The sequence below is a fragment of the Aquarana catesbeiana genome, linkage group LG12 (genome assembly GCF_042186555.1).
Source record: "Aquarana catesbeiana isolate 2022-GZ linkage group LG12, ASM4218655v1, whole genome shotgun sequence".
In the NCBI taxonomy this organism is placed as follows: Eukaryota; Metazoa; Chordata; class Amphibia; order Anura; family Ranidae; genus Aquarana; species Aquarana catesbeiana.
In genome coordinates, this window is record NC_133335.1 from 51,056,243 (window position 1) to 51,076,550 (window position 20,308).

Consider the following 20,308-nt stretch of genomic DNA (forward strand, 5'->3'; position numbering starts at 1 on the left):
TGGAAGAAGAAAAGGTCACTGTATTAAATATCAGATACACTGCACTTTTGCAATGGGCATATTAGCACTTATTTATAAAAAAAGGGCTTTTAGACTGCTTTCATGCTGATCCACAGGTGTAGTGCAGGGCACCTGTGGCTTTCCTGCAGGTTAGCTGCACTGAGCCATAGACTTCTATTATATCCTGCGAGTTTGGTGTGAAGCTCCTGAATGAAGGAGTTTTGGTGCGCTTTCAGAACGTGCACCACACTCACAAAATGTAACAGAAGTCTATGGTAAAGTGCAGCTAACCCGCAGGAAAGCCATAGCATAATTATTAATGTGAAATATATGTTCCTTGCTGTTATGGGTAAAGTTCCACTTCAATTGAACAAGTTGAAGTTAGAAGCTGGTCGGCTACCATGCACAGCTGCACCAGATCTTGCACTCTCCGGTTTTAGTAAATCAATGTCACAGTATTCAAGCGCATGCAGCCTTGCACGAAAAACTACCAGCGGAACTCTAACAGGTGAGAACAAACGTAACCGTGTTCATGCAGCACCCCTCTAAATAATTGTTAAGTTCCCCCCAAAAAAGGCTGCATTGTCTATGAGGAACAAAGGTACTTTATTATTGAAATATCTTCGGCCCAAAATACAGTCTGCTTTGTAAATGTGTATACATAAAACTATAAAGTAACATCAACTTTACTGAAGGGTTGTTTGGTTGCTCACAGGTAACATTATACTTCCACTAAATGGGCAAACATTGTTGGACACCTTCCAAAAGAATGTGAACACCCTTCCAGTTCACATACACAAAGACAACTTCAAGCCCTGACCTCAACCCTATAGAACACCTTTGGGGTGAATTGAAATATATATTACAAGCCAGGTCAAGTGTCTGTCCTCTTAAATGCTTTTGGTAAATGGGCAATAATTCCAACACACACTTCAGAATCTTGTGGAAAGCCTTCCCAGAAGATTGAAAGCCACAAAGGGAGGCAACTCCATAACTATGCCAATGGTTTTGGAGCGGGATGTCCAACAAGTTTAAAGAAGTGTGATGGTCAGGTTCAATAAACCTTTGGTCATATAGTGTACTTCTGCAACCCCAACATGAAAATTCAGTGCAGCAAAGTTCCTCTGATAGTCAGAATAAGGGGTCAGCCCCATAAGGGAGCCACCAGACTGAAGGACAGAACAAGAACAGAAAAAGAATGGAGCTCACCAAAGGACTTCAACAATGGTGGCTCTAAATAGCCTGATAATCTGTTTATTCACCCTTCAATTTTCATCCAGTATATAGACAGCAAATAAATAACTAATGTAATGTTAAAACAGATAAACATACAGTGCCTTGAAAAAGTATTCATACCCCTTGAAAATTTCCACATTTTGTCATGATACATTCAAAAATGTAAATGTATTTTATTTGGATTTATGTGATAGACCAACACAAAGTGGCACATAATTGTGAAGTGGAAGGAAAATGATAAATGGTTTTCAAATTATTTTTACAAATAAATATGTGAAAAGTGTGGTGTGCATTTGTATTCAGCCCCCTTTACTTTGATACCCCTAACTAAAATCTAGCGCAACCAATTGCCTTCAGAAGTCACCTAATTAGTAAATAGAGTCCACCTGTGTGTAATTTAATCTCAGTATGAATACTGCTGTTCTGTGAAGCCCTCAGCGGTTTGTTAGAGAACCTTAGTGAACAATTAGCATCTTGAAGGCCAAGGAACACACCAGACAGGTCAGGGATAAAGTTGTGGAGAAGTTTAAAGCAGGGTTAGTCTATAAAAAATATCCCAAGCTTTGAACATCTCATGGAGCACGGTTCAATCCACCATCAGAAAATGGAAAGAGTATGGCACAACTGCAAACCTACCAAGACATGGCCGTCCACCTAAACTGACAGGCCGGGCAAGGAGAGCATTAACCAGAGAAGCAGCCAAAAGGCCCATGGTAACTCTGGAGGAGCTTCAGAGATCCACAGCTCAGGTGGGAGAATCTGTCCACAGGACAACTATTAGTCGTGCTCTCCACAAATCTGGCCTTTATAGAAGAGTGGCAAGAAGAAAGCCATTGTAGAAAGAAAGCCATAAGAAGTCCCGTTTGCAGTTTGTGAGAAGCCATGTGGTGGACACAGCAAATGTGGAAGAAGGTGCTCTGGTCAGATGAGACCAAAATGGAACTTTTTGGCCTAAAAGCAAAACGCTATGTGTGGTGGAAAACTAACACTGCACATCACCCTGAACACACCAGTATTGACTTAGGGGGGCTAAATACAAATTTATGCCACACTTTCCAGATATTTGTAAAAAAAAAAAAAAAAAATTAAAAAACGATTTATTATTTTCTTTCCACTTCACAATTATGTGCCACTTTCTATCACATAAAATCCCAATAAAATACATTTACGTTTTTGGCTGTAACATGACAAAATGTGGAAAATTTCAAGGGTTATGAATACCTTTTCAAGGCACCGTAACTCTAAACTTTCTAAGCATCAAGTTTTCAATTCCCTAATAATAGGAACAGTAAAAGGTTATTTTTTTTACATACGGTCTCATCAGTCTCTCTTGTGTGTTCCCGCTAAGTCAAGTCCACTAACTAGGTATGGAGATAGAATAATGACAACCAGAGGGCAGAGAGCATGGCGCAAAAAGTTCAGCGTGTAGTAAAGGAGAGGAGGAGAAGGAAGTGGAAGAGATTGTTGGAGTTTAATGAAGAGGACAGACAGTAGCAGGGAAATGCCTCTATCATGCCAGCTTGGAGTTTTTCTATGCAACTTCTGGTAGAGAGGACAGCATAGGGCAAAGCCCAATCCCAGGGCATTCCCGGCACTCCTAGTGACAGAGGAAAATGGTCTTGTCTCTGGGCGGATCCATTCTGACTTAGAACACCATTTAGTGGCCAGGTGAATGGACCTAACACAAGTGAGACAAAAAAATTAAAGTGGATCTACGGACAAAATAAAAAATGACATATATGCTGCAGTCTGTCAACAGTGTGAACACAACAATATTAGATTTTCAGAGTTCCTCCTGCAACATTGTTTTATTACCTTTTGATCCTGCCAGTGTATCTTCACTTTTTCACTTCCTTTAACAGGGTGACAAAGCTGTTCACTCTGCAGCAAAATCACACAGCGGCATTGTCACCCTATGGACAGGGCAGTCTTAGGTAAGCCATAGATTATGCAATTTTCACGAGTTGAAGGAAAGAAAATTGCTCAATTCCCCCATTAACACGGTCAGTGTTGGGGGAATCCCTGCTTCAGAGCTACTGTATTGTAATAGCAGGAGGTTTTCCCGTCGTCAGAATACAATGATCGCTGTTGGCAGCTATAGCCACTGGCAGTGATCGCACAAGAAAAGTTCAACAGGCTGGTTGTACTGAAATCGATTGATGGACTTCAGTATAACCATCCTGCCAATTCATCCGGATCCTGCTAAACTGGCTAGCAGGAACCGGCTAAGATTCAAACCGTGTGTGGGCAGGCTGAGTCTACCAAGTTGATCGATTGATCAACTTGGGTGCAACCAGCCTGCCGGATTTATGAGCGATTATCACTAGCAGCTGCTATAGCCGCTAGCAATAATCACTGTCTTCTCCCAGCGTGTACGGCTTCCCGCCACCGCCCCCCCAAGGATGGGAGCAGACAATTGCTTGGCAGGAGGGATTTCCCTGTCAGCACCGACTGTGTTGATAGGGGAATCGTGCAAAAATCTTTCCTGCAACCTGTGGTTGCAGGAAAGAAATTCGCAACCGCGTATGGCCGGCCTTAGTCTCAAAGGAAATTAACACTTCCAGGAGTGTCAGTCTCATATGCGGCTTCCCCCATTACTGCTGCTGACCACCATATCCCTACTGTGTCCAGTAAATACATCAGCCCTACTGTATTTGTGACTATGGTGCCATTTAGCATGAATAGGGAGAGGGGATAGAGGAAAGTGCATTACCATGAGAGGAATGCATTACCTTTTGTTGCTTTACTGGAAGTTATCTCAGCACAAAGGTGTGAAGCCAGCCCAGTGTTTTGGCCAAGCACTACTATAATGCACCATTCTCTTGTAAAATAGTAACCTCTTTCACTGAGCAATTATCAATGCAAAAACGGTGCATTATCTCTACAAACACCCCCAGGAGGATTTTAACCTTCTCTCACATATGAAAGGCCCAATGTGTATCAAAGTGCATGCAGTAAAGAGTTTTTTAAAGCCACCATCAGATTCAGGGCCCCATCAGACTTATGTGCTCCAGTAACCTTTCATAAGATGTAACACACACGGTAACACATGGAACTTTGTGCGGTAAAATCAAACTGGTTACCACATTATCACTGTTTGCACCAACACTGTGTTGGCTCAATGTGGCTTTAAATCTAGGTAATGTAGATTAGCTAAGTGTAACACAGCTAGTACTCACCAAGAAAGGTCCACCCCAAATGCACTCATTCCCCAGTATACAAGAAGAGCCCCGAGCATCAGGAACAGGGAAGCCAGCGTGTAAAACATAAAACTGCGCTCATGGGGAACGTTATTCTTCAAGATGTATCCCAACAGCACACCTAGGATCAGCAAAATGGATATGTTTAAGGCAAATAACATAATGAAAAAATGTTTTTTGAACCATAATTCTATCTAGGTTCAGATTACAACAGCTGTCCTGACCACAATTACTCAGTATTTCATTGTCATTCCCCCCTAAACTGACAGTTTAGTTTTAGGTGGGTACCATAGGGCTGGTTTACTTATATATCTTGGAAGATTTGGGTGAAAGAATATTGCAGAATTTCCCAGATACTTCCACTTACCCCAGCTATCTCTGTAGGATTTCCCAGCCCCTGTCACAGCTACCTCCGCAAAATTTCCCAGCTGCTCCAACAGCTACCTTTACAGGAGTTCCCACTCCTCCCACCTGCAGAGTTATCTCTACAGGATTTTTATGCCACCCGCCATTCCTATCTCTACACAGCTGCAGATACTTTACCAGAAAGAATGCCAGCCAGGACCTGGTGAGGAAAATGTGCCAGGATGAGGAGTCTGGAAACGCCAATTCCTGACATCAGCAAAATGTACAAAAGGAGAGGAACATATCGCTGAATGCCCCTGTTATAAGAGAATAGTATTATTCTTACAGGATTTATACAAACATCTTTATTCCAAGAGCTACACTGACCCAGGAAACTTTAGTATTAGTGTTACATTCCTGTGTCTGCATGTTGTGGGGCCAAGGTCCCACTTGCCAGCCACTACATCACAATCATGTCCCCTGCAGAGATGAAGTGGCACAAATGGCTGGCAGGTGGAACCACAGCACAGTGACCTAAGTACCTGGCATTTTTTTTTTTTTTAGTGACAGAGTTGTTTAATCAACCTAAAGCAAATGGGCGGTCCAACCAGACAGGTACAACCTTTTCATGTCCAATCTGGGATAATGGAACATTGAATCTAACTGGTTATAATGGGCAGGGGTTATCATAAACCAGCTGTATACGTCAGGGTAACAAAGGGAGATGGCTGGAAAAGACCATATTGCTATTTGTGTTTGCTGCAGATAATAAATTCAGCCAACAGCCACTCTCCAATATATAATTTTATCTCTCAAAAGAACACTGTATTTGTTACTACATCCCCGCAATACTTGCAAAATTTGCCAATGTTGTTTCTCTTTGTAATTATTATTATTATTCACGATTTATATAGTGCCAACAGTTTACGCAGCACTTTACAATGTAGAGAGGGGACAACACAATTACAGTACAGTTCAATACAAAAGGTACAGGAGGGCCCTGCTCGTAGAGCTTACATTCTAAAGGGAGGGGGTGGTGGTACAAAAGGTAATAGTTGCAGAGAATGATTTGATGGGGGTGAAATCTTTGCAAGTGCAGAAAAATACAGTTTTATATGCCTGAACTCCAGTAAGCACTTAACGTCCTGTAGTGAGCTCAGCTGACAACACTGGCTCTTCTGCGCTGAAACCCCAAGCAGTGTTGTCAGCCATGCCTGAGTCCCTACTGGTTTACAAAACAACTCCCCTGATGTTATGGTGATGAGGAGAGGGGAGAGGTTCTGTAGGGCAGCAGCAGGAAAATTAGGAAGTGGGGCTGACAACACTGTATAGGATTTCAGTGCGGTAGAGGCAGCATTAGCAGCACACTACAGGGAGTTAACCCAGCCATAGATGGATTGAATCTAGACCGGCCAAGATTCGATCCATCTATGAAAAGCTGGTTGTACCCCAGTTAATCCATTAATTGACTTGGGTACAACCTGCCTGTCTGATTTTTTACATGCGATTACTGACAGCAGCTATAGCCGCCAGCAGTAATTGTGTTCTGCCAGCTGGGAAGGCTCCTTGCCAGTAGAACACAATAGCGATGTGGAAGGGATATTCCCATCAACACTGACTGTTGATGGGGAAATCAAGTGATTTTCTTTACTTCCATCCAGTGTGAGAGGAAAGAAAATTGAACAATCATCCTTAGGATCTCACTGGTTTTGTGATGGATCAACAGGTACATATTATTCTATATTGCAGCATACAAATCATGAGAAAACATGCATGTTTGGCATAAATGTACTGCATACGTGTTCTTTTTTTTTTGTCTCACAAAGGGTTTATTAGGTATAAATCACAAAGAGAGCAAGTTACAATCTATATTTGTCTGAGTGTTAAAAACAATTCAGGGGCTCCGGACCTTGAGGTACTGGGCCTGCATGTCTTCAAGGATAGATGTGACCATAATGCCCATGAGTCTCTGTTTTACTTCAGCATGATTAAGAAAAGGTTGTCTCTACGCTCAAGCGAGTTTTATGTTCTTCTTTTTTTTGCCTAGGATTACACTTTAAAAAATTATCCTTTCCTCTTGCATGGGGGTTCCTTACAAAGTGATGTACTCTTTATTAGCTTTTTTTTCCCTACAAAACCATCAAGCAATACAATACCCCTTACCTCTGTGATTTGTTGGTGAAGAACATTACCATGGGCCAGAGAGCGGCTCCTGTAATCATGCAGTGTCCTGAAGGGCTTCCTGAAATGATAAAATGCTAATGTGAACACTGGTAAAGAGTTTATATCAAAGAGGCGCTGTCATTTCAAGCTATTTCAAGCAAGCTTTTGCCCCTTGGCAGCTGTATACAATAAAAAAAAAAAAAAAAAAACAGTTCAGGCTGCAATACTCACCTGCTCTCCTGTGCGGTCTCCATACAGTAATTTCTTTCAACCACTAGATGTCTTTAATGTTATAGGGTCAAAGATGGGCAGTGCCATTCTCCTTCTCTCTTATGCCCTGTACACACGATCGGACATTGATCGGACATTCCAACGACAAAATCCGTCAGATTTTTTCCAACGGATTTTGGGCCAAACTTGTCTTGTATACACACGGTCGCACAAAGTTGGCAGAAAATCCAATCGTTCTGAACACGGTGACGTAAAACACGTACGCCGGGACTATAAACGGGGCAGTAGCCAATAGCTTTCGTCTCTTAATTTATTTTGAGCATGCGTGGCACTTTGTGCGTCGGATCTGTGTACACACGATCGGAATTTAAATGATCGGATTTTGTTGTCGGAAAATTTTATATCCTGCTCTCAAACTTGTGTGTCGGAAATTCCGACTGAAAAAGTCTGATGGACTTTTTTTTTGCGTGTTTTGCTTTGTTTTGTTTTGTATGTATATAGCTTCTCCAATTGCTAAAATTATTTATTCTCTTTTGTTTTGTTGTCTGTTTTTTGAAAATAATAAAAACGTATATTAAAAAAAAAGGGAAAAAGTCCGATGGAGCCCACACACAATCGGAATTTCCGACAACACAATCCGATTGCACTTTTTTCGACTGTGTGCACAGGGCATTACAGCAAGTAAGATTTCACTAATAAGTTATGTGGCCAATCGACAAATATTGCTTCTCTCTGGAGCATCTGCTTTTCTTTTAAATTCAGTGCAGCTGTGTGTGGCTCCATCTGTACAGCCACGTAATTTATTCACTGGGAACCACAAGTCCCATCTACCACTGCAGGGACTCTGAAATCAAGCAGGCACAAGCGAGGTGACCTCATCGCATTTGTAGTTCACAGTTTACTTTCTCCAGGCCAATAACAGAGGGTTTGTTTCTCTGTATGTTCCTGAGGCTGAGATGTACACAATGCAGGAGCCTGTGCAGGGCACTTGTGACGCACTGATCTGCAGGCTTCAAAAATGTCATAAATGCATTTTTTTCTATTTTACTAACGTGGGTGTATTAATTACAGCTTTTTTTAAAAAAGAGGTGACTATGACTTTAAATAAGGCAGCAGCACACTGCATAAAACAAACAATGATAAAAAAAATTGAAACCACACTTGTAGATAGTAGTAAACAAATGAAAACCAGTGGAGCAATCTTGTGACGTCATCACGCCAGACTTGAAGTGCAGCATTGTGTCCTTGAGATCAGGTTTTCTGTTCAGTGCTGTTTCCTGAGTTCTTATGAGAGTGTTTTAAACCTATTTTTAATAAACTGATCTGCGGAATTACACTATTGGCTTCCTGGCTCTTCTTTTTTCTTATTACGTGCTGTTCGTCCACTGGATTGGATGTCCATACATGGTACAATTCTCAGCTGATCCCTGCTGGACTGGCCGAGATTCGCACCATCTATAGCCGGCTTTAGAGCTTTTATAACAAGCGCCTTTCAACCACTCTTACTTAGGGGGTCGTTCCATTCCAGTAAGCCAGAAGTTTGGCCACTGTGGTGATGTCTAGGTGATGCGGAGAGCACAATTAAGGATTTCACCTTTACAGTGTCGCACTTTTTTATGTGGTGGATTAAAAAGTGGGTATGTCTGTACAATGCACTTACCAGGACCAGTTTCACAGGTGGAAGGGAACTGCCTGAGCTTGTGACCATCAAGTAGGCCAGATTCATGGACCCACCAAAATGGACGCTCTCCAAAGAGAAACCTACAATATCACAGTAATAAACAAAAGTAAATTTGTCAGCAAATACTTCTATCCAAATATCCCCAGGAACAGGTTCTAATGCTGATACACCCCCTCATGCAATATGATAGGTTACCCTCTCCTCAAAACACTGAGCACCCCGTGCCACGGCTCTGTACCTCTGAGAGACAGGTAAAGCTGACATTTTTCAAATTATGAGATGGGACAGTGAAGTTACAGAATTTTTAGTAAAAAGGGTTATTTGTTAAGGACACCATCATTTTAAACTTCAAATGTACTTTTAAAGTGGGAGTAAACGCCCATGCATAATTTGTACCTATAGTTAAGCCTATAATAAGGCTTACCTATAGGTACTGTAAATATCTCCTAAACGTGGTCGGATATTTACTGTACATGCAGCCGGTGACATTACCGTCGCATGCGCTCTTAAGGAATGGCCACCCGGGTTGTACCTTCAGAGTCCTGTGCCGTAAACGGCGGCTCCTGCGCACATGCGCGGGAGTGACGTCATTGCGCCTCCGGACACTCACACAGGTGGAGTCTCTGAACCCGAAAGGAAGACCGGGTGAAGATGGACGCCTTGTCAGCGGTGACAGCTCGCCAATGAAAGGCTTCATATGCGAAGCATACTAGCATATTATGGCTTTACCTTGCAGGTTTAAAAAAAAAAAAACAAACAACACACAGCTGTTTACTACCGCTTTAACCATTTGCTGACCACTCTATAGAAGTTTTACTGCTACAGGGTGGCAGCTGGGTGCAGGATCACGTATATATATATATATATATATATATATATATATATATATATATATATATATATATATATATATATATATATATATATACACACAGTATCTCACAAAAGTGTGTACACCCCTCACATTTTTGTAAATATTTTTCAATATACCTTGTCATGTGACAACACTGAAGAAATGACACTTTGCTACAATGTAAAGTAGTGAGTGTACAGCTTGTATAACAATGTAAATTTTCTTGTCCCTCAAAATAACTCAACACACAGCCATTAATGTCTAAAACGCTGGCAACAAACGTGAGCACACCCCTAAGTGAAAATGTCCAAATTGGCCCCAATTATCCATTTTCCCTCCCCGGTCTCAGGTGTGAATGGGGAGCAGGTGTGTTAAATTTGGTGTTATCGCTCTCACTCTCTCATGTTGGTCACTGGAAGTTCAACATGGCATTTCATGGCAAAGAACTCTGAGGATCTGAAAAAAAGATTTGTTGCTCATAAAGATGGCCTAGGCTATAAGAAGATTGCCAAAACCCTGAAACTGAGCTGCAGCACGGTGGCCAAGACCATACAGCAGTTTAACGGGACAGGTTCCACTCAGAACAGGCCTCGCCATGGTCGACCAAAGAAGTTGAGTGCACGTGTTCAGCGTCATATAGAGAGGTTGTCTTCAGGAAATAGACGTATGAGTGCTGCCAGCATTGCTGCAGAGGTTGAAGGGGTGGGGGGGTCAGCCTGTCAGTGCTCAGACCATACGCCGCACACTGCATCAAATTGGTCTGCATGACTGTCGATCCAGAAGGAATCCTCTTCTAAAGATGATGCACAAGAAAGCCCGCAAACAGTTTGCTGAAGACAAGCAGACTAAGGACATGGATTACTGGAACTATGTCCTGTGGTCTGATGAGACCAAGATAAACTTATTTGGTTCAGATGGTGTCAAGCGTGTGTGGCCGCAACCAGGTGAGGAGTACAAAGACAAGTGTGTCTTGCCTACAGTCAAGCATGGTGGTGGGATGTCATGGTCTGGGCCTGCATGAGTGCTGCCGCCACTGGGGAGCTACAGTTTATTGAGGGAACCATCAATGCCAACATGTACTGTGACATACTGAAGCAGAGCATGAACCCCTCCCTTCGGAGACTGGGCCACAGGGCAGTATTCCAACATGATAACGACCCCAAACACACCTCCAAGGCGACCACTGCCTTGCTAAAGCAGCTGAGGGTAAAGGTGATGGACTGGCCAAGCATGTCTCCAGGCCTAAACCCTATTGACCATCAGTGGGGCATCCTCAAACGGAAGGTGAATGTCAGGTCACCTGTATCCAGGTGACAGATGCACCCCGTTGGGGTCAGGAGTGCACCGCTATGATAGTGGACCCTAAGGCTGACTGCTGCAGATGGAACTGGGGGTGGTTCAGGAAGGCAGGTCCCCTGGAGCACCAACACGGATCCCACAGTGAGTTAGAGTATAGATTCCCCAGGGCGCGGAGTCTAAGAGCCAGTTGGTGTTCACCAGAGCCTCTAGTGGTGAGGATGGACTGGGCTGCAACTGGCTCCAGGTCGCGGCCCCCAGGGTCTCCCGGCTCACGCTCACGGTAGGCTACAGGAGGATGGAGAGGAAACAGCAGCCCAGGACAGCAAGGAATAGTAAGGAGGTAGCCAAATGTCGGGGCGACTAGCAGACAAGGACAACAGAGTACACGCCAAGGTTCAGGGTCACAGGCAAACAGAGATGGTCAGGAACACGCCAAAGGTCAGGGTCACGAGCAGACAGGAATAGTTAAGAACAGGCCAAAGTCGGTAACAGGAATCAGCTATAGGAAACACAGCAAGTACACACAGAGGCTAACACACAATGGTTAGCACAGGTTAATATAGGGTTCCCTGATAGGGCCTGGGGTGGGGCCATGCTTAGAGGAGAGGTTACAAAAGCAGTCAGCTGAGGGTCAGCTGGTCTCTAGAGATGAACACATGGAGACAGGTATGCTGATCAACAAACTCTATAGCATAACCATGACAGTGAAAGAGCGCTAGATCGCTAACATCCACCAGCTCTGTGATGTTGTCATGGAGGAGTGGAAGAGGACTCCAGTGGCAACCTGTGAAGCTCTGGTGAACTCCATGCCCAAGAGGGTTAAGGCAGTGCTGGAAAATAATGGTGGCCACACAAAATATTGACACTTTGGGCCCAATTTGGACATTTTCACTTAGGGGTGTACTCACTTTTGTTGCCAGTGGTTTAGACATTAATGGCTGTGTGTTGAGTTATTTTGAGGGGACAGCAAATTTACACTGTTATACAAGCTGTACACTCACTACTTTACATTGTAGCAAAGTGTCATTTCTTCAGTGTTGTCACATGAAAAGATATAATAAAATATTTACAAAAATGTGAGGGGTGTACTCCCTTTTGTCAGATACTGTATGTGATCCGGCTCATCTGAGTAGCGGGCGCGAATGTCCGCCGCCGCTGGCTTGGTCCCACTATGATTATACACAGTGGAAGCCAATCAGCGGGTGCCGGGGACTCGATGTCTGCCAGCATCCGCCGATCATTCAGTAGAGGCAGAACAGCCGTCTGCCTATGTAAACAAGGCAGATTGACAGTCTGTCATTACAGAAGGCATGGATCCTGTGTTCTTGCAGAACATGGACTAGGATCCATGTTTTCCCCTAGTAAAAGCACACAGTTAACACGTTGATCGCCCCTGGTGTTAACCCCTTCCCAGCCAGTGTCATTAGTACAGTGACAGCGCATATTTTTAGCACTGATCACTGTATTAGTGTCACTGGTTCCCAAAAAAGTATCAGTTACCGTCCGATCTGACTTTTTTGCGCAAACCAATCGATATACGCTTATTGTTTTTTTTTTTTTTACCAAACATATGTAGCAGAATATATGCCTGGGCATCTGCTGAGCAAGAGGGCCGGCTGAACTGTCTTATTGCAGACACTAATCCTCTTCTGCCTCCCCCTGCAGTACAGCCAGCTTCTCCTTCTCTTTCTCCCTTTGGCTGCATTGCAGGGGGATTGGTTCTAGTACATGCACTGCTTCCATCTGCTGTCCGAGACCCCCTGTGTGCCCCTTTCCTCCGCAGCGCTTCAGGCTTCCTTCCTCTCCTCTCCCGCTGGAAGCTGCTGCAGGCACACAGATGGGTGTTTCAGGATGTAGAGTGCGGGGAAGGGGCCAGTAAATATGTAATTTTCTGTCCCCCTCCTTTCCTGAATGAACACAGTGAGTGCTCGGTACCTTTCACTCCTGTGTCCATTTATCACTAAAGCTTAGTAAAGTGTATTTAGTATGCTTCAGTTTATAAATGAGAAGGACCTCAGCAGCTGAGGGGGGGGGGGCAGTCAGGTAGGCTGTATGGCGCCCTGTGATATTAACAGCAGCCCTGTAGAGGGATACCTAGCCCCCCAGACAACTGTGGCTCCAAAACCCCAGAGACAATCCCGTGTCACAGGCCGCACCCCAAACAAACCCCAAGATGACTCTGGAGCCATTATTGCAATATGTTACACCCCAAGGTGCCCCTCACCCCAGCCTTCTCTTCTCCTCTCCTTCATCCTACCAACAATGACGCCGCAGAATATTTTCTCACACTGACACATTGGTATTTTTTATTTCCAGTGACACCACCACCAATAAAGGGATGTTTTTTCCTTATACTGATGCCGAGACATTTCTTCCTGTTAGCCCCATATTTTGCACTGCTAATAAACTCTTCAATTCATCGTGATTTGCCACAACCACTGGCACTATTTCAGTGCATGGTGGAACCATTAAATACGCTTTGAAATGCCGAAAATGTTCCCATCCTCTAGAGTCTAGGGGAAGCTAACTGGTTAACCACAGGCTGGGGACCTATTGCCACATCCCAAATTGAATAGGAAATGTACAGAAATGCCCCCAGGACTTTTAGGGCAATGGTCACACCAAAGTAGAAAATGTAATACATGTAATTAAAAAAATAAATAGTATACACAACAATACAAGGATAAAAACAAAATGTAGGCCATACAATACAGAGCTGATATCAGCTCTTTTGTTTTTATCTTTGTATTGTTGTGTATACTATTTTTATGTATAAATAAATTTGTATTTTATTACATTTATTACATTTTCTACTTTGTCTGGTGTGACCATTGCCCTAAAAGTCCCCGGGGAATTTCTGTACATTTCCCATCCTCTACTCTGTTCCCTATCCCACCCCATCCTTAGACCCAATGATTTACAAAAGTTCCCTGGTATACCCAGTGCAGGCCTCAGCGGCAGGAGTAATGGATGATCTGAAGTCACCCTCCTCCCGCCAACACCAGTGACAGCACGTGGCCACACCATGCACTCTGCTTTGGGGAGGGTACAAATTATGAAAATGGGCTACCATGTGCAGCCGCCGCACCTCCTTGTCTCCGCCTCCCCTGGTCTCAGCATTCAGCAGACTCCGGCAGCTAACTCCAGCCCTTCTCTGGTCCTCCTCCAGACCCTGCACTTTCTGCTTCCCAGCTTCACCTTCTTCCCGACAGCAGCACAAGGTAATGGGGGTGTACTGTGATGTAAGAGAAGGTGGAGGGATGGGGGGGGGGGGGTTCTTGGCATCTGATGTGTGTGTGTGTGTGTGGTTGGGTGCGCTGAACATCTAGTCTTACAGATACAACCGGCCCTTTGAGGACAATCAAAACGCTGATGTGGCCCATAATGAAACTGAATTTGACACCCCTGCTCTAGATGGTGACAAGAATACTTTTTTTGAAAATTTCTCATTTGGATTGCTTAGATAACATGGTCGTTATTGTTCACGACGCGGACTATCCCTGGTTGGGGGACAATGCATTTTTTGTTGTTGTTGTGACGCAAACCACTTAAAATAAAGAATAAAAAAAAATAAAAAAATTCCCTATTAGGGACAATCATTTCTTTAAAATTTTGTAAGACACCCAATGATATATATAAAAAAAAAACATTTGCAAGAAAGGAGATTCAATTCCAGCATTCAGTTGCCTATGGCAACCAGCTGTTATGTGATAACCCCCATACTACACACGTATGCAAAACGACATTGCTATTGGTCACCCATTAGTTGCTTTTATAAAGACGAATTGTTCCTTCTTGCAGGACAAAGAATTGGCTTTGCAGAGGATGTTCGTACTATAATGGCATGCATGATGAAGCAATATCCCTGATAAAAGCTGTCCTTCAGGAAATGAAGTCGCTTTTATCGTTTCTTGCACAGTTTACACAACACGCTGTGTGTTATCACAAATTACACTTTCCCAATAACTTTCACAACTTTCACAACAACAACAAGCAACATATCGCTGCATAATCCTCGCATATCTATGACAATGTGGAGTTCAATCCAATACTTTTATTTATTTTTGTAGGGAAGGGGTCTGAACTTATGGAAGGTTTCTATTGCTGTCTGAGTTACCAGCTGGGGATCACCCTTTAAATCCTGTGCAGATGACACAACAGGAAATCTCCCCCAAGCGAGGGGAAATCTCAACTTTGCCAACTGTCACAGGTTTTCTTGTTCTATTGACAACTGTCAGTAGTTGGATTTCCTTTCACTGTCTGTCCATGTGACAATGAAGCTGGCTATACTCGACTCAAATTTAGTAGGGCTAAATAAGCTGAAATTGAAGCTGTGGGTGGCCCTATCTACAATTTTCTGCCTGGCTCCCTCGATTTTGAAGTTGACATATGTCGAGGGGCATGGAAAATTGTCAGCTGAACAGTGGCTGCGTCTAATCAGATGCAATCACTGTTTGGGTATTCAGAAACCCATGGGTGCTGTTTTAATACAATGGCCAGCAGTGGAGATTGCTGCATCCATGCTGTTTAGTGTGGATATAAAAATCCATTGACTTCTCTAGTTCTGCCTGCAGAGCTAAACAAGGGAATTCTAAACCCCCCACAACCACCAGCCAGGGTTGTGGGGAAGAGGTCCTTGTCCTCATCAACATGGGGACATGATGCTTTGGGGGGGCATGTGGCCTGGTATGGTTCAGTTGCTCGTCTTTCCTGACCTGCCGGGCTGCATGCTTGGATAAGGGTCTGGTATGGATTTTGGGGGGAACTCCACGTTAATTTTTTTTTTAACTGTGGCATGGGGTTCCCCTCAAAATCAATACCAGACCCGTGTTGAGTGGCTGGCATGCTGCATTCTGAACACAGTAGGTTGCCCACTTGGTACAGATGCCATTCAGAGAATGAATGCAAAGCATCCCTGATTGGATGAGGTGGAGGAGGTGATGTCACAGCTCCGCCTTTTCACCTCGCCAAATCAGAGAACACTTTGCATTTATTCAGAGACTGCAAAGCATTCTCAAAATAGCACTGATTCTCTGCGGCAGACCTCCTTTGTTCAGAATGTAGCAGGCTAGCCACTCAACACGGAACCTGGAAGCAATTGTAGATCACTGGAATAGGTGTGCCTATTCCCAGCTTTCAGGGGCATCAGCCAGGTATAGTATATCCCAGGGATATGCAATTAGCGGACTTCCAGCTGTTGCAAAACTACATGTCCCATCATGCCTCTGCCTCTGGGTGTCATGCTTGTGGCTGTCAGAGTCTTGCTATGCCTCATGGGACTTGTAGTTCTGCAACAGCTGGAGGTCCGCTAATTGCATATTCCTGGTATATGCAAAGTTACATTGGTCCAACTTGGACCAGTGTAACTATAAATAAAAATATTCATACCTGGAATTCATCTTTAAATTTCCTGACTGAAAGTGGCATTAGCATTTTTCTTCAAGCATAGGGCACATGGTTCTATAGCAAAGAAAAAATCCCCAGCATCCTTCCAGACAAACATGCTGTCTGTATATATTAGCAAGGAGCAAGTACAGCCACGGGGATACCAAGGATGCTCTTCTTTACACTCTCTGCTTCTTCTGCTATATCCAAGTGTTTAGTGGGAACCTGTGGGCCACTACTGTTTCCAGTGATGTTTAGGGCTATAGAAACAATGATTTTAGGAATGAAAACTGCTGAATGGCATGCATCATCTAGGTATGTAGAACACAATAACAGTGTTTACATTTTTTTAGGGTTGTCCTTTCATTTTGATTAACAGGTAACATTATGCCAGTAGCAAAAAGTCCCTTCTATGAACACAAATAAAATCATCGTGAAGTGCATATGTCTTACCATTTGAATACCAGATTCAGCCACTCACAGATTAGTCCTAACCACAGAACAGTGACTCCTAGTCTGCGCTGGAGGGCGTATGCCAGAGGAAAGTACAGGAGAAATATAGTGCCGGGGTCACCCAGGTAAGTCAGCCACAACCAGAATTCTTCAGAACCATGAAGGAGCTCTTGCAAGGTGCCAGCAAATGCAGCACCAGTGGCGTGTATGTCATCCATCTACAAGAGAGCATAATATAATGAAAAACTACAGTACTGAGCTGTATTTAGTTTCTGAGGTTTTTCAAGTCCTCAAGTAGAACTATGGCCTTCCATTAAGAAAAAATACCTTATGCAGCACTTCATTTATTGTAATATTAGTTAAGAGGACCTGGACCTAAAAAGTGAAGATTTCCTATGTTATAAAGAACACAGAATTGTTAATTGTGACTAAGCAGTACCTTAAAATGTCCACCTTTTGTCTTAAATTTCTCCTGGAAATCTTCCTTTTCCTAAACCTCAAAGCTGTATATCTGCAGAGTGTAATTATCTACAGCACAACGCTCTGACTGCTTTTTACACAATTTGAAGTGAGATTTGGTGATGTCAATATTCCTGCTGCACATTGTTTTCCTTGCTGGACAGGAAGCAGTACCTGAGGACCTGTGGTGCAGGAATCTCCCTATTTCTGCTTCATGATTCTATGGATCTGAGCTACCTCCACCATTGCGACTGTTTCTTAATCATTAGGCTGCTCTGATATGAGGGATCAAAGCCCTGCTTCTCTACCAAGATGGCCACCTCCATGCACAGACAACATGCATAACAAGGCATAGAAAGTCAGTAATGCAAAAAAGATCAGCTGCAGGGAACCTGCCGGCAAAACTGGTGACTTGACTGTGACTATTTGGGCACAGCTTTCACAGTTCCGGTCCTCTTTAACCACTTCAATACCAGGCATTTACGCACCTTCCTGCCCAAGCCAATTTTCAGCTTTCAGCGCTGTTGCAATTTGAATGACAATTGCGCGGTCGTGCTACACTGTACCCAAACAAATTGTTTATCATTTTGTTCCCACAAATAGAGCTTTCTTTTGGTGGTATTTGATCACCTCTGCGATTTTTACTTTTTGCGCAACAACAAAAAAAATACAGAAAATTTTAAAGAAAATAACGTTTTTCTTTGTTTCTGTTAATTTTTTTTGTAAATAAGTAAGTTTTCTTCTTCAATGACGGACACTAATATGGCTGCACTGATGGGCACTGATAAGGGAGCACCGATGGGCACCGATGAGGTGGTACTGATGAGGTGGCAATGATGAGAACTGATGATGGGCACTGATAGGTGGCACTGATGGGCACTCATAGGCGGCACTGATGGGCACTCATAGGCGGCACTGATGGGTACAGATAGGTGGCACAGATGGGCCCTGATGGTCACTGATAGGTGGGCATGGATGGGCACTGAGGTGGCACTGATGGACACTGATGACACTGATGGGTGGCACTGCTCAGCATCACTTGTTTTATCTGGACCATAATGTTGCCAGTCAGTGCCCATTTGTGGGCACTGATTGGCATCTATTGTGCATATTTTTTCATATGTGGATGGCCATGGGGTACATACCTGGCCATCCATATGTTGCCCCCTTCCCTGGTGGTCCTGGGTGGCATGATGGTGGTCCTGGGTGGGCATCCGAGGGGGGGCTGCGCTGATAAACAATCAGCGCAGACCCCCCCTGTCAGGAGAGCCGCCGATCGGCTCTCCTCTACTAGCGTCTGTCAGACGAGAGTGAGGAAAAGTCGATCACCGGCTCTTCCAGTTTACACTGTGATCTGCCGTGATTGGACACAACTGATCACGAGGTAAAGAACCTCTGTTAGAGGCTCTTTACCGAGATCGGTGTAGCGGTGTGTCAGACTGACACACCGCACCACCAATCGCCGCGATGCGGGCCCCCACGGATGCGTGGCGGCTGTTATCCCGAAGGACGTCATATGACGCCCAGTCAGGATAACTGAACCACCGCCCGACCGTCATTCTGCTATAGGCCGGACAGGAAGTGGTTAAAGTGGTTGTAAAGACAGAAGTGTTTTTTTAATCTTAATGCATTCTATACATTAAGATAAAAAACCTTCTGTGTGTAGCAGCCTCCCTAATACTTACCTGAGCCCCATCTCTATCCAGCGATGTACACAAGTGCCTCCGCTGTCTGGGACTCTCCCTACTGATTGGCTGAGACACAGCAGCGGCGCCATTGGCTACTGCTGCTGTCAAAGTCAGTTAGCCAATCAGGAGAGAGAGGGGGCGGGGCCAAACCGCAGATCCGTGTCTGAATGACACACGGAGCTTGGGCTTGGCTCGGGTCCCCCCATAGCAAGCTACTTCCTGTGGGGGTATTTGACAGGAGGAAGGGGCCAGGAGCACCGAAGAGGGACCTGAGAAGAGGAGGATCCAGGCTGCTCTGTGAAAAATCACTTCACAGAGCAGGTAAGTATAACATGTTTATTATTATGAAGGAAAAAAAAAAGAGACTTTAGTATCACTTTAAGTTCAAGGATTTTTTGGCTGATTCTTTTCATCCTTTTCTAATATATAATAATAAACATTTCATGCATGACAAAGGACGCACAAATCTTGCACAGATGATTCTGATTCAGAGATCCCTCTCAGACATAATGGTTTTCACTGAAACCTTCCACAGAAGTGTTTAGTAAAGGAGACAGGCCGGAAGGGAATCTAATTTTTTTTTGGTTCTCTTAAAATAACAAACACGTGATACTTACCTCCTCTGTTCAGTGGATTTGCACAGGGCAGTCCTCCGGATCCTCCTCTTCTTGGGTCCCTCTTCGGCTCTCCTGGCCCCTCCCTCCTGTTGAGTGCCCTCATAGCAAGCAGCTTGCTATGGGGGCACCTTCTGACTTTACAACCCACTTTAAGCACTTGTGATTGTAAATTTTAAACTTTTTCAGCATGAGGTAAGGAGAAACTGGAAAGAACCTCTAACCTCTTCACTTCTCAGACCTGTTCAACGCCTATTGATCACAGCAATTTTTACATTTCTACTATGGACCTGATTATTGAGCAATATTTTTGCAATTACTGAAGATAACAAGGTAATATAATATAATATATATATACACACACACAGACATATTTTTTTTCCTGATATTGTCTTGCAATAATGATTTTTTTTCATAATCCTTAGACAATAAAATGTAACAAAACTAAACAAAACACACTTTTTCTCTGTTATTTCAACCTGTTCCCATTCGGCCTACAGGCAAATGACAACCAGGCGGAACATTGACCATTCTGGGTGGACATCATATAACATCCTCCCGAAATGCACCTTGCGCATGCCCCACAGGCTGCACTGCAGCGCAATCTGTCGCCCACTGTGTCCACCGGTGTCGGAGATGACCGATCAATGTACTAGCCGCTGCCGGTACCATGTGTTTGCTGTGACCAATCACAGCAGATC

The 20,308-nt window shown here is 43.9% G+C and overlaps 1 protein-coding gene across 3 annotated transcripts in view; it reads right to left on the minus strand.

The window, feature by feature from the left end:
• Positions 1–582: 582 nt before the first annotated feature.
• Positions 583–20,308, minus strand: part of G6PC3 (glucose-6-phosphatase catalytic subunit 3) — a 39,817-nt gene continuing 20,091 nt past the window's right edge. For all 3 annotated transcript variants that reach the window (XM_073607768.1, XM_073607769.1, XM_073607771.1), the window contains exons 3-8: positions 16,847–17,064; positions 8,836–8,936; positions 6,945–7,023; positions 4,980–5,098; positions 4,416–4,557; positions 583–2,914 (exon numbers count right to left, since the gene is read on the minus strand). In XM_073607768.1, coding sequence (XP_073463869.1) covers positions 2,557–2,914; positions 4,416–4,557; positions 4,980–5,098; positions 6,945–7,023; positions 8,836–8,936; positions 16,847–17,064 — 1,017 coding nt within the window. In that variant the 3' untranslated portion in view covers positions 583–2,556. The remainder of the gene's footprint in view (positions 2,915–4,415; positions 4,558–4,979; positions 5,099–6,944; positions 7,024–8,835; positions 8,937–16,846; positions 17,065–20,308) is intronic.